At 52.8% G+C, this 27517-nt stretch overlaps 2 protein-coding genes across 7 annotated transcripts in view; one reads left to right on the top strand and one right to left on the bottom strand.

Annotated features, from left to right (window-relative positions):
* Nucleotides 1-10402, top strand: part of TPCN1 (two pore segment channel 1) — a 65165-nt gene extending 54763 nt beyond the window's left edge. For 3 of the 4 annotated variants that reach the window (XM_059040525.2, XM_059040526.2, XM_067015994.1), the window contains exons 20-28: nt 686-757; nt 1304-1393; nt 2760-2875; nt 3619-3665; nt 4224-4292; nt 4490-4574; nt 5734-5873; nt 6068-6148; nt 7802-10402. In XM_059040525.2, coding sequence (XP_058896508.1) covers nt 686-757; nt 1304-1393; nt 2760-2875; nt 3619-3665; nt 4224-4292; nt 4490-4574; nt 5734-5873; nt 6068-6148; nt 7802-7921 — 820 coding nt within the window. In that variant the 3' untranslated portion in view covers nt 7922-10402. The other variant, XM_067015995.1, reaches the window with a different exon arrangement.
* The window catches only part of SLC8B1 (solute carrier family 8 member B1), a 30926-nt gene continuing 13731 nt past the window's right edge, over nt 10323-27517 (bottom strand). The window contains exons 10-17 of one of the 3 annotated variants that reach the window (XM_067015996.1): nt 26050-26109; nt 25693-25823; nt 24061-24202; nt 18415-18536; nt 16509-16662; nt 15642-15722; nt 14414-14478; nt 10323-11841 (exon numbers count right to left, since the gene is read on the bottom strand). In XM_067015996.1, the coding sequence (XP_066872097.1) occupies nt 11644-11841; nt 14414-14478; nt 15642-15722; nt 16509-16662; nt 18415-18536; nt 24061-24202; nt 25693-25823; nt 26050-26109 (953 nt within the window). In that variant the 3' untranslated portion in view covers nt 10323-11643. The remainder of the gene's footprint in view (nt 11842-14413; nt 14479-15641; nt 15723-16508; nt 16663-18414; nt 18537-24060; nt 24203-25692; nt 25824-26049; nt 26110-27517) is intronic. The other 2 variants (XM_067015997.1, XM_067015998.1) reach the window with 2 other exon arrangements.

The raw sequence follows: 27517 nt of genomic DNA, 5'->3' as shown, positions 1-27517 counted from the left end.
GAAACACGCGTGTTCAGAGTCATCGACCAGAGAGCCACGGCCTCTGAGGGTCCACAGGGACTTGCGAGCCCCTACCAAAGCCAGCCGTGATTTTCTGGCACAGTCCCTTGTCAAGAAAAAGCCTCACTCGCTCTCAGCTTTCCCCCAGGGACCACCGTAGGAAACCACAAATTTGTAGATCCGTGGACTGTGTCCCTCACTAGTTAGAGGTCTCTGCGTGTCCTCAGAAGCCTGGTTTTCCTCTAGAATATCCAGCTGCGATCCTATTCCCGTCCATCGTCCCCTCCCGTCCTGCCCAGGAGGACAGGTGGAGGTGAGGGACGGGGCGGCCCTGTCCTCCCGGGAGGAGCTGCTGCACTGCCGGCTCCTCTGCGGGGCGCGGCCTTCTCCCCTCCCGGGCTTGCGTCCCGGGCAAGGCCCCGCCCTGCGCCCAAGCCTCACGCGAGGCTTGCCCTGCCTCCCTTCAGGGCAGGGCCCGTCCAGCTGCGATGTCCCGGCGCCACCGCTGCCCCTGCCCAGGGTGCGAGTCGCCCGAGCTGAGTGCCCGGCTGGCGGCTCTGGGGAAAGTAGGCGCTCAGGTGGTGGAGGGACCCTGGGCCTGCCGCGCCCCACCTGGTGCTGTGGACGGAGGGGCTGCGGCCATGCCCGGCACCTGTAAGTGACCCGGTCCGCTTCCCTCGCGCAGGTTGTTTAAACTCAAGAAGCGTTACCGCAACGTGCTGGACACCATGTTTGAACTGCTGCCCCGGATGGCCAGGTACTGCCCTGCCTCTTGGCCCCCAGGGCCAGGCATCGCCAGGCTTGTGCCCCCTTGGGGTGGGCAGCTGGGTGGTCTCGGGGAGAGGGGGAGGAGGAGTCCCGAAAAGGACGAAAATCGAGGGCTCGACAGGGTCAGATCTCTTCAAGGAGACCGAGACCTTGACCACCACAGGTCTCCCTGGTTCCACTTTTCTCCACTGACCTGTCTGAAATATTTAGTAGGGAGGGCAGGGAGCTGTCAACTCACTTACCACCTGTGTCTATGTTCACAGGTAAGGGTCACCTGTGAGTCTACCTTCACAGGTAAGGGGTGAATCGCTGGTAGAGGGGCGTCTGGTAATAGAGTCCTGATTCGAGCCGTTTTCTACCCCAGACCTGAATCCGAGGCCCCTCCCCTGCAGGCACTTTCCAGCTGGTGCACCTGGCTAGGGGCATGCGTCTCCGTCAGTCAGCTCTGGGGTCTGAGGATGCCGGGGCCGCCGGGCGAGCTGCTCCCTCCTGCCCGGCCCTCGATCACCCTGTCTCTTCTGACCCTCCTCCCTAGCCTGGGCCTCACCCTGCTCATCTTTTACTACTCCTTCGCCATCGTGGGCATGGAATTCTTCTGTGGAATCCTCTACCCCAACTGCTGCAAGTGAGTACACAGCGGGGCCTCCAACCCCAGGCAGCCTGCGTTTCTGGAGGGGCCCGGCCAGGACTGGCACGCTGACCTCTGATCCCTCAGGGGCCCACCTCCCCAAGCCACAGCACCCTTTGAAGCCCTGAGAATCACTTTGCTTTGCTTCCAGGGCATATTAGTTCAGTGCAGCAGCCAAGGGAGGGGGCCTGGAAGCAGAGGGTCCTCTCTGAAGTGAGGATGTCTGAGCAAGTTTCCCTGTCCCCCAGGCAGGGTCTAGGAACCACTCTCCAGCCAGGTCTCCGTCCGCTTACCCTTCGGGCTGGGCGCTGGCGGCTGCTCCAGAACCGGGAGCAGCCTGGGGCCCGAGGCCGGAGTCCCTCAGCTTCCTCCTGCTTCTCCCCGGGGGTGACCGGGGACCTGGGCAGACACACCAGCTAGGGGTGGCCTGTTAGGATGAGATGGACACACGTGGGAAGGTCTCTGGGGCAGGGATAGAGAGCGGGGGACACAACCTCCCTTGATCCTCTCCCTTTCCTCCTAAGCCACCTGCTTCCATCCAGTGTTCTCTTAAAATTGGTCCTTAGGGTTTCAAGCGCTGATAAAGAAAGTTCCCAGAGACACTGGTAGCCGTTTTGAGTGTCAGGCTAAGCTGAGAACCGGAGCCTGTAGCAGTGGGTCACAAACCTTAGGGCACATGAGAATCCTCAGGGCTGCTGCTTAAAAGGGCAAACTCCAGACCCCACCCTGCACGTCTGACACAGGCCAGAGGCTCAGGACTCTGCCCTCGGAACAAGCTCCCTGGGGGCCCAAGGACCAGACTTGTCAAAACATCGGCATGAATTATAGCAGAGCAGCCGTAAGAGGTTGGCAGGAAAGTAGCAGACAAGCTCTCAGAACAGGGGCAACCGATTAGAACAGAACACTCTAGCCAGGTGCTGGGGAAAGCCCTTTGAGGGGAGGACCCTTCTCCAGGGCTGCTGTTGGCACCCGGCCTCCAGGGCAGATCCCAGACCGGCGGGGGCAGGGGGCTGAGGGTGGTGTTCGAGGAGGCGTTGCCTTTGTCTCCCCTCCCGGAGCGCAGGTCTCTGGCCGCTGAGAGCAGGAAGGCCTGGCCGGCAGCAGAGAAATGCCAAGTGAAGGTGGAATGGGGGGCAAGTCTGGGCGTTCCCACCAGCACCCTTGGGACTCCCCTTGAGACAGGAAGACAGGCAAGGGAGTTGGGGGCTTGGCAGGAAACCAGGCTGGGCCAAGAGAGACGGTCCTCAGTCAGACCTTGGTTTGCTTAAACTTTCTGTACTTGGTTGAGGTGACCAGTTATCTTGTGACCTTCCCGCTCAACCCTCTGTCCCCGCCCCCTCCCCGCCCCCGTCTCCCGGGCCAGTACAAGCACAGTGGCAGACGCCTACCGCTGGCTCAATCACACCGTGGACAACAGGACCGTGGTGGAGGAAGGCTACTACTATCTCAACAATTTTGACAACATCCTGAACAGCTTTGGTGAGTGCGGAAAGCCTAGGCGGGCCATGCCCTGGGTACTGCCTTGGTCACCGCAGGTCCCAGATGGGGCAGAGCAGAGCTGCCCGAGGCCTCCCCATCGCGAGCCGTTTGCCATACTTTCCCGAGTCCTCTCTGGCCCCAGTGGAGCCTGTGGTTTGCCCAGGCTTGGAGGTGCAGTCCAGGCCAGACCCCAGGGCTTGTTCCCTGTTACTTTTTCAGCATCGGGGGAGCAGCAGGGCTTCATGCTTGGCTGGGAGGTGGGTACAGCCCGACGCTGGGGAACCAGCCCCCTTGTCACAGCTGCACAGTTGCAGGGTGGGACCTGGCCACACCAGCCAGCCAGAGTGCCCCGCACTACCCAGGCCAGGCCCACACAGCTCTGCTCCTGGCTTCCATGGAGGCCGGGAGGCCAGACACAGCTTCTCAAGAGGAAGGGATCCCCTCACGACATCCCAGATCTACACCAAGGAAGGTCCGGGGACTCCTTCCCCAGTATCCCCATCCCTGGTCCATCACGAGCTGCTGAGGCCAAAGATGCACCCGTTTGGGGACTGGCCAAGATGGCAGCACTCCCTGTGGGGTGGGCACTCAGGAAGCGCCTTGGCTGCCGTCTCGGGAGCTCACAGGCCAGCCCGGCAGACAAGTGCATGGTACCCAGGATCGGTGGAGAGAGGCCGCTTGACACTCACTTTGCAAAAGCAGGTCTGATGAAGATGCTTTCTGTTTCTCCTTCCCCTTGGCAGTGACCTTGTTTGAGCTCACAGTTGTCAACAACTGGTACATCATCATGGTAAGGACCTCCGTCAGCTCCTGGGGGCATCTTTCCACCATTCTCTGAGGCCAGCTCCTGTCTCCCCTCACGCAGCCTGGGATGCATGGCTCTCCCCGTCCCCCGCAGGGGCAGGGTTCTGCGGGGACACCACGCTATGGCCTGAATCCCAAGAGCCTCCCCGTCCGCACTTGCCGGACGTGGCCCTTGCCCCTGCTTTCCACACATCCCCCAGCAGCCAGGAGAGGCCAGTGAGCCTCCGGGTCTCTGTCCTGCTCCCACCACTGTGAGGGAGACTTTGCAATCAAGAAACAGTGTGGCAAGTGTGGTTGGTTGGTTGGTTTTTTCCATTCCTTAAACTCTTCCAAAGGTTGGCCGTTATCAGTCCTGGGGGGAGTGTCCAGGCCTTAGGAGCCCAGAGGGATTTTTAGACCCAAGGGAGCAAGGTCCCCCTCCTTCGTCTTCCACAGCCAATCAGGAAGGGTCTGTAGAGAGCAGGGGCGATGGAGAAACCTGCGTAGACAGCCACCCGGCCCCAGCCCAGGAGCTCGCTCATGCCCTGCTTCCCTCCGTCTCCAGGAAGGCATCACTTCGCAGACCTCCCACTGGAGCCGCCTCTACTTCATGACCTTCTACATCGTGACCATGGTAGGTCCAGGGACGCAGAATGCCCTCCACCCTCCTCCGTCCTCCAAGCCTCCAGCTGCCCTGCTCATCCGTGGCAGCTCAGGGAGGAGGGGGCCAGGGACACATCTGAGCGGGCTCTGTTGGCTCTGGGGCCCCGCAGCAGCTCACACACCCCTCACTCCTCTCTCTTCCTGCTCCTCCTCTCTGTGCCCGGCCAGGTGGTGATGACGATCATCGTCGCCTTCATCCTCGAAGCCTTCGTCTTCCGAATGAACTACAGCCGCAAGAACCGGGACTCGGAAGGTCTGTGCAAATGGCTGGAGCAGCGGCTTCTGCCGCTTGCTGCTCATCTGTCTGTCTGTCCAGTCTTTGGGCAATTCAGCTTACTGATCTGGCTTAGCTTCCCTCCCCCCACCCAAGTTTTTTAGTTTTGGCTGCGTTGGGTCTTTTTTGCTGCACATGGGCTTTCTGTAGTTGCGGCGAGCAGGGGCTACTACTCTCCGTTGCGGTGCGTGGGTTTCTCATTGCCGTGGCTCCTCTTGTTGCAGAGCACGGGCTCTAGGCACACAGGCTTCAGTAGTTGTGGCTTGAGGGCTCTAGGGCGCAGGCTCAGTAGCTGTGGCGCACGGGCTTAGTTGCTCCGCGGCGTGTGGGATCTTCCCAGACCAGGGCTTGAATCCCTGTCCTCTGCGTTGGCAGGCGGATTCTTAACCACTGTGCCACCACCCAAGTCCTGGCTTAGCTTTCTTGATCTCTTATTTGCATTGAATTTTCAAATATTTAATGACAGGAAAATGCGCGTGATCTCATTTTAAAAGTCAGAACAGTACAGCTCAGAGATCAAGGAAAATCACAGGCCGACTGTGACCGCGGCAGCCCTCAGTCCCGCCTTTCTCATCTCCGCGACTGTCCATCCTTGGCTGTTCCCCCTTTTAGTTATCGTCTCTGCATTTCTAAACCCCATGTTCATCCTCTGGCTCTTGATTTAAACGGTGTAAATACCGTTGACCACAGAGCCTAATACTACTTCCTTCTGCAGCTTGCGACCCCTTGCCTCCCTTTTCCCAGAGCGCATAGCTTTCTGCCTAACGATCCTTCATTCTTACCAGGTTCTCCATCAGAACTGCCACTTCTCTGTTACTACTTGTTTCCAAATTTCTGTCCTCTCAGACCACCTGATCATTTTGCTTTTGCTTGGAGACTCCCTCCTGAAACCCTCTGTCCCCTGTAAGCCAGTGGCCTGACCAGCACTCCCGACAGCCCCAGCAAAGGGAGGGAGGGATGGGGAGGGACATGAGTTCCAGTGGTGGTGGTGGTGGGGGGGGGGTCGTGCTGATCCAGAGTTTTGCTGGGAGAGGGAACCTTAAGGCCCCCATAGGGAGCAGGGAGGATGGCTAAACCAAGCCAGACTGGGGGCTCTGAGTCCCAGGCTCCTTCCCCCTGCCGCCCTCCCGTCCTGCAGTTGACGGCGGTATCACCCTCGAGAAGGAAATCTCCAAAGATGAGCTGATTGCTGTCCTGAAGCTCTACCAGGAGGCATGGGGCGCTGCCTCTGACATCGCCCAGCTGCTCAAGATCCTCTCCCAGATGGAGAGATACGAGGTGGGGAGCGACAGGGCCTCATCCCACGGAGGGAGCGGGCTGTGGTTTAATGCACACACTCCCCCACTGTCCGTCCCCTCAAGTTTTGGTGACACTTCTGGGGGGCACCGTCGCAGAAGCCAGAAGAGGGGGTGAGGCCGGGCGCCAGGACCTTGGCTCGGGCCGGTCCCTGCAGCCTCTCTTTTCTTCTCTAGCAAAATACCTTGGTGTTTCTGGGACGGAGATCGAGGACCAAAAGCGATCTGAGCCTAAAGATGTACCAAGAGGAGATTCAGGTAGGAGCGCCCCTGACCACACTGCCCAGATCCTCCTGCCCGGGGGTGGTCCTCCCCACTGCTGAGCAGAGGCCGCTCTCTGGTCCCAATCTTGAGTTGTGTGGGGCGCTATGGGATTATCTGTTGGGACCACTACCAGTGGACCACTGCTCGGGTCGGGGGGCGGCTTCAGGGCTCAGCCTTGAACCCTTCCCCAACCTAGGCAGCCACCCTGTCCACTCTTCCACATACATCACTGACCTCATCTCATCCTCCTCCTCTGAGCCAGAAGCACAAAGGAAACGCGTACAGCGGGAGACGTACCAGGCAGAGCAGGGAGCATGGGGGGCCCTGGCGAGCTGGCCTGGACCGGCCTCTTCAAAGAGGATGGTCCTTCCCACATCCAGCCAGACATTGCCCGATAGGAACAAGGGCCTGCTGCGCCTGGCTCTCTCGGGGGTTTTTGAAATCGTTTTTGTTTTCTAATTGAAGAGAAGGGAAAAGTCAGATATTTTTTTTTTTGCAAACTCTCCCAGTCTTCCCACGTTGGCTGCTAAGTGAAAGAGCTTGCAAAGCACCCCGTGGGCTGGCGCTCTGCAGCCCAGACAGAGCCATGGACTTCGGGCCACCCATCCGCCCAGGCTCCCAGCTGCCTCGCCAGCCACCGTGACTATGCTGTTTTCAGGCTGGAAACGCTTGTTTCCCTGGGACAGTGATGGCCAGGGTCCAAGCCCAAAAGGCTGGGAGGCTGCAGTCCCCTGAAGCGACTCGCACCTTAGCTGTAAAAACACAGGGGTCTCTGGGCGAAGACCTGGCGGATCACTGCACTCGGAGTCACAGGGATGAGGAACCAACCTGAGCTCTGGTGTCATAAAACCCAGGTTTGATTCCAGGCTCCGTGACCTTGGGCAGGTCACGCAGCCCATCCCCATCTATGAAAGGGGGACAGTCCCTGCCTCACAAAGCAGAGGAGGGGACGGCACTAGATATGCTGCCTGGCCGTCCACTCCTGGCCTCAGTCTCCCCCGCTGCGGAATGAGGGGGCACAGAACTAGGCCGTCTCTCTAATTTTTTAAGCTCTAAAGTTCTGTGGTTCAGACTCTTTAAAAACATAGGGTTTATATTTAAAATTTCTCAATTACCTGAATACGTCTGTCCCTGAAAATGTCGGATGATATAAGAATAGTCTTAGGCGGGTGAGCTCTTTGGTTTTTTTCAAAATGCTCTCACAGCCATTCTGAAGGGCAGCAAGGCAACCGGGGAGCTGGGAGATGCACTCAAGCTTCGTACAACTTTATACAACTTCTGAGCTTCGGGTTTCCTGGGTGTAAAATGGAAGACACCCAGCTCAAAAGGGATAACACGGGGGGTGGGGGTGGGGGTGGGGGCACACATCCCTTTGTGAACCACACAGATCATGTTCACAAGTACAGGGTGATTATCACTGCCTGGGCCTCACTGAAAGAGGTGACAGTGCCAGGCACACTTGACGAGGAGGTTTGCAAACCTCTAGTTAAAAAGGGAAAGACTGTTTTGTCATTTTTCTATTTAGGGTTCTATTCAGAATTCGCAGCAGATCTGGGAGGGCCACAGCACTGCCCAGCCTGGGTGACCCCATTAGGCTGGGGGCCAGGGCTGGGGCCCGCTCAGCACCCCGTCTGCTCTCTGCTTTAGGAGTGGTATGAGGAACACGCCCGGAAGCAGGAAGAGCAGCAACGACAGCTCAGCGGCTGCGTGGTCCCCACCAGCCAGCAGCCTCCAGGCAGCCGCCAGCGCTCCCAGACCATCACCTAAGCCCAGCCTGCACAAGCCATCTCTTCTATGCAATAACACGATAGTATTATTTTGCTACAATGTATCAGAATAATGTGTGTGTATATATATGTTTTATATATATATATACACACATTCATAAATATGCACATATTTATATATAGGAAGAAGAAAAGACAGGCAGACAAGATGAGGTTTGGTTTGTACCCACCTTGCCCTGTTAACCCCAGAAGTCAATTTCATTTTGGGGAGATCAGGCCACTAGGAGCTCTTCTTAACATGGAAAGAAAGCTCCAGGAGGCCCCTTCACAAGAGCACTTGAATGGATTCTGCCGAGCTCTGCAGGGCTTGCCTTCAACGTGGGCCTGCGTCCCTAGGGCAGATCCACACCGTCTTCCTGATGCTGCTTTCAGAATCCCACCCAGGCTGACAGCTAGCTTCCCCACTAACCTGCCCTGCGGCCCACATCCTGGGGTTTCTGTGTTCTGCTTTAGGGACAAAACCACTTAGGAAGGAAAGAACCCACATCCTTGGGTTGGTATGTCTCTCGATATGATAATGAAATTGGGCGTTCCCTTGGGGGACCAGCACCTACTGGAACGAGTGACCCAGGGCTGTGGTTATTCCGTATGGTCAGATCTCAGCCAGCGCCAGGAGGCGAGAGAGGCCGTATCCCGGCTCCGTGAGCCTTCTCACCTACCCTGCTTTTGGTTTCAATCCTTGCTGCTGAAAATCCTTCTCAAATGGCCTTTGGAATCACAGCCCAGTAGGAGGAGGAAGACGGGCAAGAGGCCAGGCCGATGGCTACCACCCCAGCCCAGGTCCTGACATGGGCTTTCTCCTTAAATCCCTTTTCCTCGGGATCGTCCTGTTTAAGCAGAAAGACATTTTGGTTAATTCAGGATTCTGCTAAAGACAACAGCAGACCCTTCACGTGTGTGCATTCGCTGGAAGCGGGAACGAAGAGCGCAGAGGCTCACCTCGGGCTGTCCACGGCTGCCCTGTGGCTGAACCTGTGGCCTCCTCGGCCAGCTCCCCCCTCACCTTGAGCAGTCGCCCTCCGTGGACTTGACTGAGGTGGGGCTGGGGGCGTGGCTCGCCCCAAGGTTTCCACTCCCGGGAGTAGGTTCAGGTGGCCCGTCAGTTTCCTGAGTTCCCCACGGACCTTGCGAGAGTTCTCGGAGATCAGGATGCAGTCGGGGCGTGAACCCACAGCAGGCTGTCGGCTCAGCTCTCCCGGGCTGTGAGCCTATCTCAGCGCACGCAGCAGAGGCGGCAGAAGCAAGGGTGAAAGGGGCGGGGCGGGCAGGGGACGCGGCCCCCACTGGGCATCCTGCCCCAACCCCCGCTTTCCAGCTGCCTCCGCTGCCTCTGTGACTTAGGGAGGCGGGGGGCAACCCCCCCCTCTTCCCAGCCGGGCAGGGCCTGATCCCGGGGTGCGGTGCCCCGTCTCCACGGCCAAGTCTTCTCAACTGCGGCCTTGGACGGGCTGGTCCCATGGCCAGCACCACACAGCGCTGCCCCTCACTAGGGGAGAAGTGCTGGACGTTTCTGTTTTTAAAGCAGAGCCCTTCAGGGAAACAACGAATCACTGAGAACCACTGAGATTCCCCAAGGGGATCGGGAGACGGACGTTGTCCTCTTTATCTCTGGAGGGGCCACGGGGCCATCGCAGGCAGCCTGACACCAAGCCCCAGGCCAGAACCCCCTCTCCGGAGAAGGAACTTCGCACATTTGGGTGCCTTTTAGCTTTTGTGGATTGAAACGGGCATTCTGGAAGCAGCAGTCAAGGGGCGGCTTTCAGAAGGGGGCGTGAGTCCTCGGACCTCAGCATCTGCCCCCAGGAGGCTGAAACCCGGGGCGGGGCGCCAGGGAAACTGAGCGCAGCCCCCCAGCCCACAGGGTGAAGGCTGGTACCAGGAAGAGTGGGATCTAGTCCAGGCCTCCCAACCCCATCCTGTGAGAGGCCCTGGCTTTAGCCGGGGACGGGATGAAGGCCAAGTGGCAACAGTGCCGATGCACCAGACTCCAGCCACTGGCGGGCGCCCTCGTTACTGAGGCTAAGGACAGCTGCCCCTTCGGGGTCGCTGGGGGCCTCCTCAAGTTGACCCTCCAACTTGCACACAGGCCATCGAGCAGGGAGCGGGTGTCACCCAGGGCTGTGAGCTCTGGGGACCCAGGACATCCAGCTCGGATGCCCTCTCACCTCCCACGTCAGCTGACCACCACCGAGGTGAGATGCACGGACTGGGTCTGGGTCACACCACCTGTCAGTGTCTGTGATGGCCCTGGGCCCCTACCCTGCTTTGGGGGGGACACCATCTGGCCCCTCCTCCTTGCTTCCCTCCCCCAACCCAGCCTTACTCCACACCACGTGACAATCATTTTGTACAGACAGAGGGAGCGACGCTGTAAGGTTTTTGTACAATGCGATTTGTTACCTAGAAAACCCACCGTGTCTCCGGATTTCTGGCGTATTAATAAAAGAGCCTCTGCTTTGTACACGTGGCTGCTGCCTCGTGACTTCCACCAGGCAGCATTCGGTGGCTTCTGAAATCGTGGGGAACAGGGAGAGGACCCATCCATGCCCGTTCCTGACCCTACCTCAGCCCCACCCCTAGACATGCCACCAAGTCCAGATCCGTCAGGCCCAAGAGCCTTCCCTGGAACCGACCACTTGTCAACCTGACCCAGGTTAAGAAGAACTAGTAACAGCTGGGTGTATGTTATTTTCTGTATATTTGAAATATTTAATAATTTTTTTTCATTGGAAAAAAAGACAGCTGAGTCCCTTTACTGCCGGCATAAGGCATTGAGCAAACGAAAGAGCTGCTTATTGAAAAGGCGGGTCACTGGCTGACAGCAGGAAGGTGCCCGGGAGCGCTCATCACCCTCCCAGGAGCTCGCAGGGAAAGGAACCCCAGCCCAGGGCTCCCCCTGAGGTAGGCACAGCACGCAGTCAAACTGACTCCTGTTTTGCAGCTGGGAAACTTCTGAAGCCAGCAGACCGTTCTAGAGGCAGGTCGTCTAGAGCTGTGCCGTCCAATATGGCAGCCACTAATGGGCCAGTGCCACTGGCTGCCATTTTGCAGTGATATATTATCATTAATTTCACCTTTTTCTTTTGGCTTTATTAACGTGGCGACTAGAAGATTCAAAATTAGGTACGCGTCTCACATTTTATTTCTGTTGGACGGCGCAGCTCTAGAACTCAGCCCGCGTCGGCCTGAGACCCACAGCACACAAGCGGTTCTATCTGCCAGGTCCGAGTCACCCTGACTCCCTAAACCCGGCTCTGGCAGCCCTGAGAGAAGCAGCAGGAAGGCAACAGGGCGTGACTTTGGGGGAGGGGCCTGGGCCTCCACAACTGGCTCCAGCCCTGAACTCTTTGGGGTCTTCCAGCCTGGAAGGCACCCGGGCATCCCCTTCGCCCCAGACCCCAACTTTCAAGAGGCTCTGGAGATAACGCAAGGAAGTCTCCTACCTGCTGCCTGGAACTCTGTCCGCAGGGAAGCCCAGCCTCCGCAGCCCCAGAAACAAGGTTTAGCTGTCCTTACTGCACACAGCGGCGACTGGGAAGCTTCGGCGGAGAGCACAGCCCCACGAGCCCACACCCCGTTCACGGATGGTCTCGGCCTCGGCCGCGCTCGCCTGAGCGGGTTCTAACGAAGGCACTTCGTCCTCCATCTCACCGCCTGCAGCGGCATCTCCCGACCACCAGGCGGACCCCGACGCAGCTTCACTCACACAGTTTTCAAGTGAATCACTCCAAATTCAGTGAGCAGGGCCACCAGGAGGAAAGTCAAGTACAAGAGGAGCAGGCAGCAGCCGTAAACTCTGTTCAGCTGGAAGCATTGCAGTGGGACCGAGACCAGGGAAAAGACGAGGCTGAGGCCTAGGGTGCCAGCCAAGACCCACACCAACAGTCCATCCGGCTCCAGCTGCGGGGAACACGGGGAGAGAGGCTGGGTCACAGTAGCAGACAGTCAAGCTTGAGGTTTGAGGGCCCCTCGGGAGGGACTTTTGGCCTGCCCAGCGGGATGGCACCCCGCACCTTGAAGTTCAATGTTTTTAAGCCACCTGGCAGCCCTAGGAAACTAATTCATGTAGGTTTTATATATATACGTAGATGTAGATATGTACGTATATATAAAATATGCATATATATGTATACATATACATGTTACATGCAGTAATTGAAAAATTCTCCAGCAACACAGAAGAATAAAAGGAAATGAAATTGGCCTCTTCCTACTTCTCTCCCTTTCAGATTTAGTTAGCATCTATCTCACATGTACGCTACGTATATTACACCCACCTTAGCCTTTTATCTCCCCATCACGTAAGGAGACCGTTATGATGGTCACCAATCCACAGTGAGGAAACCGAGTACAGCCGACCCTTGAACGGCACTGGTTTGAACTGCCTGGGTCCGCTTATATGCGGACTCTTTTTGGCAATTATAGTACCTGTATTTTCATTTCACGATCTTTAAATTAAACGTGGGTGGGGGGACGTTTGTGTTGAATTAGAGATCACAGTAGGTGGAATCGAAAGAGCTAGGGTTTGAGTTGTGATTCTATGCAAACTCTTTCGGCATCCTGTCCCCGGGTCAGTCATTTATCAATTCCTTTGCTTTTGAGGCAGAGATAGATAGCAGTACTCAGATTTGCGACTGTGTCAAGGACTCAGCACCTCTAATTCCCACGTCTTTCAAGGGTCAGCTGTAGTACGTGACAGAGCCCGAGTCCGAAGTCCAAGCTCATACCCTACCCTGTCATGTACACACAGATGTGTGGGTACACGTGTGCACATACAGGCCTGTCCATCCATTCTGAAACCACAAATGGGACCATACAATAGGTACGTGTTTAAGAACAACCTGTTTTTCAGCCAACAATACGCCATGGACATCCGTCTATGATGACCTCTCATGATGCCCTATGTCTTATGCAGTTAAAAGCAGGAGCACAAAGGCCGTGGAATGCAGACAGACAGACACACACACACCCCCCAAAACACATTCCACGGGGAGCCAGAGAAAAGAAGTAGGGCCCTCAGGGGGCCAACCCCTAAAGCCTCATTATCAGGAGCCGCCTGAAAATCGAGAATGAAAGGAACTTATTAAACCCCTGAAGAGTATAAACAAAATTTGCAGACAGAGGGAGTTTACCCCTTAGAAAAGCAAACTTTTCAAGCGGTAAGTAGCTATTTGCTTACGGGCGTGGCCTCTGAAAGGGGCCCTGCTGCCAGTTAATTGCAAGAGTCTGTACAAGAACTAGCTGCCTCTTGGAGACAGAGGTGGGCGACTTTGTTCCCATTAACGACGCCATCATTCAGCTGCATATTCCAAGTGCTTCCATGCGATTAGCCTTAAAACCATGCCCTGGGCCACATGCATGCCCTCCCCGTCTCCATCCTTCTCTGGTTTGGCCTCTGAATCCAATCTGAATGCAAAGCTGGGGCCCGAATCTGGGTTGAATCTGCCTTGCACGGGGTGCTGCTGGCCCCGTGCACCATTTCCAAAGAGAAAAGTTCACTTAGGAATCTCGATTTCTTCTCTAGAAAAGCTGGATTATCTGGCCACAGGAGGCCCACCTGAGTAACCCACACGATTTGGTTACCTGCCCTGAAGTAGTGTTTTGAGTTTTCAACCTTGTTGGAAACCTGTTTCTCAAGTGTCCTAACCTTCATCGGTGCCCAGGGAGCATGTTTAAAATGCAGGTTTCCAGCCCCCAGCCCCTGGAATGCCTGGGTCAGGAGGTCTCACGCGCTCCCAGGAAATTCCTGGGTGCCCTTGAACCCACAGAAACTCTGCTGCTCAGTGCATTTCAGAACTTCTCCAAATCTATGGAGATTCCCCCCTTTCTGGGCTGTTGCCAACATTCTCTCTCACCCCAGCCTGTCCCCTCCAGGCAGTGGTGGGATAAGGTGTTCAGCCTGGCCCTTACCTCATGTCTGCTTATCCAGGAAGCTTGTGGTGGTGGTGGTGGTGGGGGGGGGGGCACCAACCCCATCTCACAGGTGAGGAAACTGAGGCTCAAAGATCCTCAGAGTCCTGATTCATTCAAAGCCACATAGCAAGAGACTTCAGTGATGAGACCAAGACCCCAATCCTGGGCCTTCCCGCCCTTTTCTCTCAAAGCTACATCTTAATTACTCTGTGACCTTGCAAGGAATACCTTTTTTAACCCTATATGCAAAATGTTTTTAAGATAGTCTACAAATCAGATGTCGCAAATTTAGACAAGTCCTCTCCCCAGTAAGTGTCCTCTACTGTGATGTGAATGGTCTCCGGTCCAGAGAAGGGAGGGGGAAGAGGAGGACCGGGAGGAGGGGGAGAAAAAGTGAAGGGGATGAGGAGGGGGTAGGGGGATGAGGAGGGAGAGGGAGGAAGGAGGGGGAGGGGGGAAAAGGGAGGGGGATAAGGAGGGAGATGGGAGAAGGAGGGAGAGGGGAGGAGGAGAAGAGAGCTTTACGAGGAGGCCCCTGCAGAAGCATCTGGCCACTTACCTCCACCTCCACGTGGCCCCTGGAGATCTGGAGCAGGCAGCCCAGCCCCACACCCACCAGGATATCTGCAGCCCAGCTCAGGAAGTTTGCCAGAACATAACACCCCATAACCCCAACCACACAGCCCCCTGGCTTTCTTTCTGATCTCTGGCTGTGCTCCCCCCTCTCCCCAAAAGCCACCCTATGTGAGGAGACCTTATGCAGTTTTAGCACCTCTAAGAGAGTGTTCAGTGCACATTTTGCCTCAGTCTGTAAGGATCGCAGGAGGTGACAGAAATGCTTGGTACCTGGTAAGATGGAGAAATGGGAGGTGAGGTAAGTGACCACCCACAGTCCACTGGGGAGACTGGTGACAGAGCATGTTTCGGGGCCACCTCTAGGGGTTGTTCAGGGGACACTGCTCCAGCCAGGGCTCCGTCCTTCCCACCCCAACCTGGCTTTAGGGCTGTGGTCAGGAGAAGCCACAGCCCTAAAGCCAGGAGCGGGTCACAGTGAGTGGGTCACAGTGTCGGGCAGTGACAGACAGCAGGAGGCATGCTGTACACACGTCACACAGCTGGCCATGCGGCAGCAATGAAACCGGCACCCAAGACTGTCCAGATTCAAAGCCCTGTCTTTTTCACAGCCCCAGGCGGCCTGACCCTGCCTTTTCTGTATAGACCAAGGGGTGGCAAATTAAAAGCCTGCAGGACAATCTGGCCCAAGGCCTGCTTTTATTAATGAAGTTATATTGGGATCCAGTCACGCCCATTTGTTTATATATTGCCCATGGCTGTTTTCACATTACAACAGCAGAGTTGAGGAGTTGCAAAAGAGATCCTATTGTCCACAAAATCTAAAATATGTACTCTCTGGCCCTTTAAGAAAAACTTTGCCAACCCTGACATCTACAGACCATGACATCTGTAAGCAAAAGGCAGGGGTCTTCCACAAGCTGAGTGTGTGGGCACCTACTAATAATACCTCTGCCCTAACAAGACGAATATCTGCCATCACTGCTGTTTGCCAGGTGCAAAGCACTTCTGTCACCTCATTCAATCCTTCTAACAACCTATGAGATCAGTCCTCTCGATATCCCCATTTTTACAGATGAAAAAGCTGAGGCTCAAGCAGCCGCATCACCTGCCCCAGGTGTTCCAGTGAAAGCCAGTCTGGGGCGGGGGTTGGGGGGCACGGAGTACACCCTTGGGTCCCAGCACTGAGGGAAGGGCAGCCCCAGAAAGGATACTGAAGATGATGCCACCAAAACAGGCCGAGAACGCCATCCGCGGGTAGCCCTGACGGGCCAGCGTTAAATCTGAGAAGACATCTGTGTGGAAACACGAGAAGGCCTTGAGTTGTGCAAGGCTTCCCCTGGCCCTCCTGTTCATTCACTCCTTCATTCTCCCCACAGTCATTCGGTCAACAAACACTGATGAAGGTGTGCCTGGCTCTGGCACTAGCTGGCTGGGTGCTATGGGAGGCCACATCGTCCCGTAAGACACAATTCCCTCCTTAATTCCTTCTACCTGCCTCTTTTCCACCAGGGGCAACTTTGAGGGTGTGACATGCCACCACCAATCTTTCACCCATGTCCCATCTGCTGCTAGCACACACGGTACCTCGCTGCAAATTAGGAAAAGGGGCCCCAAAAGGTGAGTGGAAGGAGACCTAGACTTTGGGCCCCCTGATCCCTTGTCAGGATGCTCTTGGGCAGTGTACAACCTGACCAACCCTACTTGGCAGCTCTAGCTACAGAAGGATATCTGTATGTATGAGTGAATGCCTACCCATGTCGCACACCCACGCACATATTCCACCTGGTTGGCTGCAATGAGCTCCATGTCCTGCCTGAAGTCTGGGGAGCCACTGAGTGTCCATGCATCAGAGAGTGGGGAAGAGGCTGGGGGCTTCTACAGAGCCTCCCGGCTCAGGTACAGTCTAGGCCACCCCACCCAGATGCCCAATGATATGGTCACTCCAAAATGACAGACACTGACCACCTGCTGAGGGCAGATGCCCTGGATGCCCCTGCCCACATGCAATTATGTCTGGAGGAGCAAAAAGCAGTTTGGTGGCTGTGCTCATTCTAGAAGCCCACCCGGCCCCAAGTCACCTCCAATGCTGTTCCCCCAGGCCAGCAGCGTGAGCCCGAGGACAGTGTTGCTCAGCCGGAAGACCACACCCAGGGACCGTAAGATGTTCACCACCTCCGTGGCAGCTGCGTTGATCCACAGGGCGCTGGTCAGGAAGCCCAGGAAAGCAAAGAGCTGGGGGAGGGAACAGGGACACAGCCTTAGTTCCTCAGCTATAAAATGGGACAATAACAGTACCTACTCCGTGAGGTTGTCACGAGCATAAAATGAGTTAGTAGATGCAAAGCAGTTAGAGCCTGGCATATATTAAGTGCTCAGTAAAATGCTAGATCAATATTACCATTTTGTCAAAAAGGAGTTCATCATAGTTTTCATCAGATTTCTAGTCTAGGGACCAAATGCCACCTCATCACCAGAAAAAGAAACTCCATACCCATGATCAGTCACTTCCCAGCCCACCCAACCTTCCTCCCAGCCCCTGGCAATCACTCCTTTATTTTCTGTCTCTCTGGATTTGCTTATTCTAGACATGTCATAGAAATGGCCTCACACAATACGTGGTCCTTTGTGACTGGCCTCTTTCACTCAGCATCATGTTTTCAAGGTGCATCCACCTTGGAACATGTGTCAGTACTTCAAAGACTAGTAAGAAACACTGCCTAAGACCATTTCTCTAAATAATCAATTGGCTGAAAATTCAACTTCCTTTGGGCTGGTACATCCATTCAGAGTTTCTGAAAATAGAAACTAGAATTTTTAAAGGCAATAATTAGAAAAAAAGAGGAAAGAAAAGAAAAAAATTAACTTTTGAGGAAAAGGTCTCTGGACAAACTACCTAAAATTTTTTTAACATCCTGCAGAGGTGAGAGAATGGGAAAAAAACACCACCAAAGACCAAACAACTCCATCACTGGAATGTGATCATTAGGAACCCAGGTGCTTCCTAGTTAGGATGGTGGAAAAGAGTCTGGTAAGTCTCTAAAAAGGTAGGGCTTCCCCGGTGGCGCGGTGATTGAGGGTCTACCTGCCGATGCAGGGGACGTGGGTTCGTGCCCCGGTCCGGGAAGATCCCACATGCTGTGGAGTGGGCTGGGCCCATGAGCCATGGCCGCTGAGCCTGTGCGGCCGGAGCCTGTGCTCCGCAACGGGAGAGGCCACAACAGTGAGAGGCCCGCGTACCGCAAAATAAATAAATAAAAACATACAGTTCACATTTGACCCAGCAGTTCTACTTACTCCCAGGAATACACCCAAGAGAAATGAAAGAATTATTTCTACAGAAAAAAATTTAAACCAATGGTCATGGCAGCATTATTCATAATATCTAAAAAGTGGAAAATAAACCCAGGGTCCATTAATGGATGAATCGATAAAATATGCTATATCTGTATAATCGAATAGTATTCAACCATGGAAAGGAATGAAGTACTGATACATGTTACAACATGGATAAACCTTGAAAACATTTTGCTAAGGGAAAGAGGGCAGTCATAAAAGACCACATATTGTATGATTCCATGTATGCGAAATATATAGAACAGGAAAATCTAGAGGCAGAAAGCAGACTCGTGGTGGCCAGGGGATGGTGGGGAGGATGGGGAGTGACTGCTACTGGGAACAGGGTTTCTTTTTGGGGTGATGAAAATGCTCTCAAATTGTGGTGATGGTTACACAACTCTGTGAATATAATGAACACCATTAAATTGTATACCTCAAACGGGTGACTTGTATGGTGTATGAATTACAGTTCAATAAAATAAAGCTGTTACCAAAAACAAGTGGACCCTGAACAGGCACAAAACTCCTTAAAAGTGGCTTTAAAGACCTGTCATAGTGGAAAGTGATTAGCGGCCAAATTGTCCCAGCACATCTGCCCAGGAGACCTCAGTGTCCCCTCTCCCGGCTTGGAGAGTCTAGGTTTCTTACCCAGTGAAGCCTGGGGGGCTCACTATTGGATGTGGCAAAAAAGGTCACTGCAGCCAAGGCTGTGCCTGAGATCACCACCACGGCCCAGACGGGAAAGAGGCCACCTATCTCATAGACGCCATCTGCAGAGGGACAAGAAAGGGAGCTGGTACTCTCTGTGGCTTCAACTTGGCGCCTCCTCCTGGAAGCCCCCTAAGAATGACTGAGATGCTGTGGAGGGGAGACCCATGGATAAAACCCACAGATAAAATTCGATTGTTTGGATATAGGGTAGATACCTCCTATGTGCCCAGTCCTGTCCTAGACACTTCAGAGAGACAGAGAAATTAAAGACACAGCCCCTGCCGCAAACTACTCACATTGGAAAGAAAAGACAGACACATGAAAAACACTCTCGAGCCTTTTGTTGTGGAACTAGGATGGGAATGGCTAAGACTACTCACCACCACTATCCTTTCCCGTGCCCATGGCAGACATCACTAATCAACCACGATGCTTTGGTCCAACTGAGCTTCAAGACAGCACCCTCCAGCCAGGCATTACCAATGGATGGGCATCGCTCCATGAGATGAACTGTACAGTCAAATACAACCTTACCCACTGATTCTGGCTCTCTTGAGAAGTCTACTCCACAAACCAATCCATTATAAAGTTACGAAGGTTCCAGAGGCTTCATATAAAAACACCGAAGGGAGGAAACCCTGCAGGCAGGCAGAACACTCTAGAATTCTCCACATACCATCTTTTCACCACTAGTCTCAAAGGCAATGGATGGTTCAACTGCCCAGGCACATGTAACAAGACTTTCCTTTTGTTCTTTCTTTAGTCTAGCTCATGGGCTCGCAAACATCAGTGGGCATAAGGATTACATGAGGGGGCTGAATATATAAAATTGTGTGCACAATACACCGTGGGAGATTTTCAGGGGGTAATTTTGACAGATGTGACTTTTACTTATAGAGCTGGCTTTGGAACCTGACGCCTGGGTGAGAGGTCCTTTCTGTATTTCCCAGTCCTGTGTTAAAGGAATTTCAGGAGGTGGCTGGGGCATGAGGTAGTCAGGAAGGACTTCTTGGCATGCTGAGCATGTGAGCTGAGTCATAAGCAGAGGGGCACAAGGGTTCTACAGGAAGAGGGAAGAGATGGGTGGGAAGGAATTGAGCAAGTTCGTGTCATCAATAGCAGAAAAAGGCCTGGAGAAGGTGGTTGGCTCAGGGTCTCAGAGGCTTGAATGATAGTTGGAGGACACGGGTTTTTTCCAAGAGGCACGGGGGAGCCATGGAGGTCTTAGAGTGGAGGAGTGACCACAACATGTGAAAAGTGGCACTTTAGAAAGATGGCTCTGGGGGTGGCCTAGAGAGGGAGGATGGAGGTTGGCAGTGAGATTGGGAGGCTTGGCTGGTGGACACGGCATCCCCCCCAGGCAGGGCTCTCTATCTCTACCCTCGATTCTCTGCCTTAACTTCAATCAACGAAAATAACCCGCTCCTGATTAACTCTATGAAATGCTTATTAACTGGAAGCATTTTTGCCGGATTTATTATCTCCAGCAACATTCAGTTCCCCTAATAACCATACTGTTCTACCTAAAATTAACTGCCCTCACAGTGACTGTCCCAGGCTTTAACTTTAGCACGTGAAATTCATCTTACTACACAGAACTTAAAATTTAATTACCCCTCAAGCACCTTCAAGTTCTCCAACCTTTTAGGGTATTTTCCCACTATCATACACCACCTACCACCCTACTTAAATCTATCAACAAGCCAAAAATCAGCATCTTCTCTCCTAGACTTAATCTGACTAGAAAGAGTTTTACCAAAAACCACTTCCCTTATTCAATTAAAATTCTCTACACTAGTTTCAGACCAAAAAGGTCTAATCAAACTATATTTCCTATCATTCCTCATTACCCTTACTCTAAGCATAATTTTATTCAATTACCACGAGCAAACTCCATAATAACCACAACACCAATAAGCAGTAATCAACCAGTAACAATTACCAATCAAGTACCATAACTATATAACAATTCCTATGGCTTCCTCGCTAAAAAAAGCCAGAATCACCTGTATCATAAATAACCCAATCTCCTAGCCCATTGAACTGAAATAAACTTCCACCTCTTCGTCTTTTAAAACATACAGCACTGTTGAAAATTCTACAATCAGTCCTGAGAGAAGTATTCCTAAAACAGTCTTATTAGAAACCCAAACTTCGGGACTTCCCTGGTGGCGCAGTGGTTAAGAATCCGCCTGCCAATGCAGGGGACATGGGTTCGGGACACGGGTTCGAGCCCTAGTCCGGGAAGATCCCACATGCCGCAGAGCAACTAAGTCCGTGCGCCACAACTACTGAGCCTGCGCTCTAGAGCCCGCGAGCCACAACTACTGAAGCCCGTGCACCTAGAGCCCATGCTCCACAACAAGAGAAGCCACCGCAATGAGAAGCCCACGCACCGCAACGAAGACCCAACGCAGCCATAAATAAATAAATTTATAAAAAATAAATAAAAATAGTTTTAAAAAAAAAAGAAACCCATGGGCTTCCCTGGTGGCGCAGTGGTTGAGAATCCGCCTGCCGATGCAGGGGACGCGGGTTCGTGCCCTGGTCCGGGAAGATCCCACATGCCGCAGAGCGGCTGGGCCCGTGAGCCATGGCCCCTGAGCCTGCGCGTCCGGAGCCTGTGCTCCGCAATGGGAGAGGCCACAACAGTGAGAGGCCCGCGTACCACAAAAAAAAAAAAAAAAAAAAAAGACACCCAAACTTCAGGGTCAGTAGCCACAGCCACTGTATAACCAAATACTACCAGTATTCCCCCTAGATAAATCAAAAATAGCATTAAACCTAAAAACGAACCACCAAAATTCAACACAATTCCAAAACCAACACCACCACCCACAATCAATCCAAGTCCTCCATAAATAGGTGAAGGCTTTGAAGAACACCCCACAAAACTAATTACAAAAATAGTACTCAAAATAAATGTATGTTATCATTATTCTTACATGGAATCTAACCATGTCCAATGACATGAAAAATCATCGTTGTTATTCAACTATAAGAACACGAATGACCAACATCTAAAATCACACCCATTAATAAAAATTATCAACACACTTATTGATCTTCCAGCCCCAGCAAACATTTCATCATGATACCTGACAGGCTTGTTCCTAGCAACACACTATACATCAGACACAATAACTGCTTTCTCATCAGTAAAACATATCCGCTGAGACATAAATTATGGATGAATGAATCATTTGATATATACATGCAAATGGAGCTTCCATATTCTTCATTTGCCTATTTATTCACGTAGGACATGGCCTATATTATGGGTCCTATTCTTTCCTAGAAACATGAAATATTGGAATTATTCTGCTATTGACAATTACAGCCACTGCATTCATAGGCTATGTATTACCATGAGGACAAATATCATTCTGAGGAGAAGCGGTCATTACCAACCTTCTTTCAGCAATCCCATACCTTCGACAAAACTGGTCGAATGAATGAGGCGGCTTTTCTGTAGATAAAGCAACTCTCTCACGATTCTTTGCCTTCCATTTATCATCGCAGCACTAGCAGCCGCCCACCTCCTATTCCTTCACGGAACAGGACCTAATAATCCCACAGGAATTTCATCCAACATAGATAAAATTCCATGTCACCCCTACTATACAATTAGAGACATCTTAGGTGCCTTACTACTGGTTCTAGCATTACTAATATTCGTTTTATTTTCACCCAACTTACTAGGAGACCCCAGCAAACCCCAACACACCATCACACATTAAACCAGAATGGTATTTCCTATTCGCATAGGCAATCTTACAATCAACCCCCAACAAATTAGAGGAGGCTCAGCCCTCTCCCTTTCAACCTTAATCCTAGCGTTTATCCCAGTACTCCACATATCCAAGCAATAAAGCCTAACATTCCGACCTGTTAGTCAGTGTCTGTATTGAGTACTAGTAGCAGACCCATTCGCACTAACATGAATCGGAGGACTACCTGTAGAACAGCCCTTCAACATCACTGGAAAGCCAGCGTCTATTGTATACGTCTTTCTAATTCTAGTATTAATACCGGTAATCGGCATCATTGAAAATAATCTCCTAAAATGAAGAGTCTTTGTAGTATATTTCATGACCCTGGTCTTGTAAACCAGAAAAGAAGAACAACACATCTCCCTAAGACTCAGGGAAGAAGCTTCAGCTCCACCATCAGCACCCAAAGCTGAAATTCTACTTGAACTATTCCCTGACATTTTTTTATGGGACATTTACAAGATTATTGAGTACTGCGTCAGTATTAAAATGACCCATTTTTACCATAAATTGCTATGTACATCATGCATAACTTTGCTACTCCCACAGTCTGGGGGTTCTATCCAGTGCTCGGCCCAGAAGTGGGGTCACAAATGCATTAGCTTGGACCAGCTACCACTAGATGGTGTTGGGGCAGGTGGACAAGACACTAAATATCATAGAATCACATCTCAGGAAACGGATTCCTTCTTCAATTCTCTCACTGTAACAAATTTAAATACCTTAAATGCATTGGAAATGACGCCAGTTTCCTACTGATGCAGGTGATACAGATTCCTTTCCAATAAATTTTTTTTTTAAAGAGGTGATTTAAGTATCAAATATAACAGTTTAGAGAGAGAGAGAAAAATCAAGATCGTTCCTGAATGACTAATGCTTGGGAACCCCTCTTTTAAGAAGCCACAGGATGGTGAAGCCAGCCCGCAGGCTGGAGAGGCCGGCCGTAATGAACCAGACAGCTGGCACCTGTAGGGGGTGCCCTTCCCAGCTCTGGGGCCACACTGCGTCCTGATGGACGCTCCTTCCCTCAGTGCCTGTGTCCTCCCATAAAATGGAGGAGAAACACAGAGAATTTGGCAGTCTTTTCGTGCGGACACTCTTTAGCAAAAAAGCCACAGCCAGCCATGCATTTGCTACCAGAGCCCTACCTCCACTCCAGGAGATGCCCCTGGGTTGAGGGGAAGGAGCCCAGATGACAGAGAGAGGAATGGGCAGCATGAGATACTAAGGTCAGACAACGGGAAGAACCTAGGTAGCAGGAGTCAGAAGACACCCGACAAGACTGGCATTGCTTTAGCCAGAGCAGGTCAGAAAAGGAAAGCCTGGGGCAGGCGGGGGAAGACTCAGTGCCAGTGGGACCGGCCAGGTCACACAAACGAGTGAAGTAACCCACCCAGGTCACCCAGTAGGCAATGGAGGGGCCTGTGAGGAATCAGTCAGTGGGCACCTGCCTTGCGTGTGGGGGGGTGCCTCTCTGCTCAGCCCCAGCCAATTTTGCTTTTAGGAATGTGGCCCAGACCTTCTTGAGAAGCCCAGCCCTGGATTCTGACGTGAAATCTGCCAATTGTGTAAGGCAAGGGAAAGAGCCAGAGGGCTGGAATTGGTCCGAGGGCCACCAGTGTCCAGCCTCCATCTGGAGCCAGCGGGCCTGGACCAAGAGACTGCGGGAGGCTGGTGTCCTTCATGGCACAAGCACACATTAAGTGCCAGGACTGCCCCTCTGGCCCAGCGTCCCCTGGTGTGGCTGAGAAGAAAACTCGGGAATATGGGGAAGAGGGAGGTGGGCTGGCCTGGGGGAGGGGATACTCACAGGCCCCCGACTGCAGGGTCAGGACCAAGAACAGGGGGCTGATGACCAGGTGCAGGCAGTTGAGGGGCCGTTTCCAGTTCCCGTCCTCCTTGTCAGGGTCCACGACGGGAACGGTGAGGAACAGCAGAAACTCCACGGGCAGCTGTCAAGTGTGGGAAGGCAGGGAGGCCTGTGCTCCGCTGGCCCCACCCTGAGCTCAGTTACTCAGAAACAAGGCTGTTGCTAATAGAGCCCACTATGTGCAGGCCCCCAAGTGCCTGGATTAGCCTCCTACTGCTGCTGTAACACGCCGCCACACACCGAGGGCCAGTACAGCACCCCAACTGCTAATCCTGACAACGCTGTGAATAGGAAGTCTAATTTTCCTACCTCTCAGATAAAGAAACAGGCTCAGAGAGGTTAAGAAACTTTGCCAAAGCCACACAGAAGGGTATATGAAACCAGGATGGAGGGGCAGCTCTGACTAACCCCACACCTTCTGTTTTTAGCCAGTAACTAAACCACTGATAACACTTACGGAGTGCTTACTATATGCTAAGCACCAGAGTCAGCCCTTTATATAGTAGTTCATTAAACTGTCACAATCACTGCAGTAGTCTGGATACAGTGCCCAACTCTTCAGTCCCTTCCTGTAACAGAATTAAACACTCCCACACTTTGTCAAATGACTAGAGTCTGCAGAATATACTTCCCTGTCCCACTGATGTTGAACTTGGTCATGTCACTTGCTTTGGCCAATGGGCTGTTGGTGAATGTGATGTGAACAGAGGCGTAAAATGTGCTTGGAGAGTTTGCCTTGGTCTCTTCTGCCAAGAAAAGGGCACACTCCCACTGGCCCCAGAATGAGATGGGGGGCAGACTTGAACCACCAACCAGAGTCACCCTAGATGACTTATAGGCTCCTGAACAAGAATAAATATTGTCATCACAAGTTAATGAGATGTGGGGGGGTTGTTTGTTACACAGCACTGTTGCAGCAACAACTTACTAATACAACCACTCCAGAAGAAAGGTACTGTCATTATCCCCATTTTTCAGTGGAGAAAACTGCAGCTCAGAGAGATGAAGTGACTTGCCCAAGGTCATGATGTAGCCAGAGCCACTGTGGGGTATAAATATGTTCATTATCTAGCCCCTGGGTCTGAGAAGGCCTAAGAGGTATCCACGTTGGAGGGCTGTGAGGTGAGACTCCTGATTTTTTCGGTCTGGGTGGTAGAAGGCAGCTGCAGTTGTGCCTCATGTAAACCAGCCGGGATACCCCTGCCCACATCAAGACCTCAGGAGACATTTAGCTCAGGGAAGCAGTAGCGATCAGAGGAGAGCAATCTCGGCCTCATTTGGACTCACTATGACCCACTCCCTCCCTGTCCCAGTTCCCTGCCCTCACCTGGTCAGGAGGGGTCCCCATCTCCTCTCTCTCTGTCCCTGAGAAGATGCCCTCATTCCTCCATGGGGGGCAGAGCCCCAGCTATGCTCCATGACTCAGTTTCCCCATCAAGTCCCAGCTCACCTATTTCCCCATCAAGTCCTCAGCAGAGGCCGACCCTCCCCTCATTGCTCTGGAGAAGGTTGAGGGGGCAACTGTCCTGTGCTGTCATGAAGCCAGGAGCCTGGCTCAGAGTCCCCCCTTACCTTGAACACCTTGAGGGCCCTCCAGTACACCGACTTGGTCCTCCACTTCCTGTAATCCAGGGGGTTGAGGGCCTGCAACAGGATCTGAGCCGTGGTCTCCTGGTAGAAGAGCAGCGGCCGGTACTCCTCACCTGGTGGTGCAAGGTGAGAGGGGCAGCTGTCCATGGCTGGCTCAGCCTCCAGGAAACCCTTTTCCTTCCTCCTCCCACCAGTCCCCCCAACCCTTGGGAAGAAGGAAAAGCCCAGGGCCTGGTAGGGGTGCAGGCAAATCCAGCCCAGAGCTTAGCCGAGGTGGGACTTGGATGGCCCCATCTCCCCACCTCTCCATCCCAGCCAGGCACAGGGCACTGGACTCACCGTAGTCATAGCTGTTGGTATTAGAAGACACCCGATCCTCCTCGGAACCTGAGAGCATCTCTGTAGGAGACAGGGGAGTTTCCCATGAGCCAACTGGGGAGTCCAGACCCTCTCACCACTGTTCTAGAGTAGAGCACCTCTGGGACAGGACAGTTTTCAGGGTGCAAGTATCCAGGCCCTCTGTATTTTGGATTTCTCAGCAATCACCCTGCACGCTCAGGAATTCTTACAGATTGAGGATGTCTAACTCACAAAACATTTTCAAATGTAATGATGTAGCCATAATGCTAAATTTAATAAGGGTGTTTGATGACATAATTGAAACATCTACTGACTTCAATTTTGTAACTTCAGAATTTGGAACCCATCATATTTTCTTTTCCAGTTGAAACTTTTCTTGGGAGTCCTTGGGAATGATTAGAGGACTGAGCCCTGTAAAGAAGGGCTTCCTAAAAGGAAAATGGCCTTTCTCAAGTGAGGAGTGCTAGTCCTGATTCTGCCTCTGTGTGACTTTGGGCCCTTCTCCAGGCCTCATTTTCCCCTTCTGTTCCAGCCTGGAGGCCTATGATGGGTTTAAAAGACAGCACAGGATAATATGTGCTGAACTCTGAAGGCTCAGTTGATAAAGAGGGCAGAAGAGGAAAAATCATGGTAGACTTCCTGTAGGAGGAGTCACCAGCACCTGTGTCAGGGCCCCAGGGATTTGAGAGGTAATGAGAAAGAGTCTGGCCCTCTGGAAGCCCACAGTCCAATAGACGGAAATACAAGCAAATTAATAACAGAGTGGAGAGATAAAGGCTGTGCTGGGAAGAGTCTGGAAGCTGTACAAGCCCAGAAGGGACACCTGGGGGTCTCTGCAGAGCTCCCTCCAGGCTGAGACCTTAAGTCTTTCAGAAGAAGGGCACACCAGGGAGAGGGGACAGCACATGCAAAGGCCCAGAGACAGCCAGACGGAAGATAGTGTGTTCAGGGGCGCAGCGGTAGCCCTGCACAGCTGGGGCATGGAGTTTGGGGTATGAAATGAGTCTGGAGAAGAAAGCTCAGGCCCAGCACAAATAGCAGCAGATCAGGTGCAAGGTTCTCAGGCTCACACGCTGAAAGGGACCAAGCACGTCATGGGACCAAGTGAAACAGGCTGGGTGGCAGAATTCTGGTTTTCCAATCAGGTCTGCAACCAACCCACCTCCACGTGTTGGGGCTGACGACAGACAGTGGTGGGGACTGGGGCAAACTGGGGACCCACACCTTGTCCTAAGGGGGAGCCCCATTCAGCTATAGTCATTGTGCCAGGCAGGGATGGAGGGCCAGATAGTCTCATGTTTTAAGAGAAGTCACAATTTATATCAAGTCTTTTCACTTTAGGGACTTCCCTGGTGGTCCAGTAGGTAAGACTCCACGCTCCCAATGCAGGGGTCCCGGGTTCGATCCCTGGTCTGGGAACTAGATCCCGCAGGCCGCAACTACGAGT

This window comes from Kogia breviceps, chromosome 15 (assembly GCF_026419965.1).
Source record: "Kogia breviceps isolate mKogBre1 chromosome 15, mKogBre1 haplotype 1, whole genome shotgun sequence".
NCBI classification, from domain to species: domain Eukaryota; kingdom Metazoa; phylum Chordata; class Mammalia; order Artiodactyla; family Physeteridae; genus Kogia; species Kogia breviceps.
The sequence above is the reverse complement of the archived record's forward strand: the minus strand, read 5'-3'. Positions and strand labels throughout refer to the sequence as shown.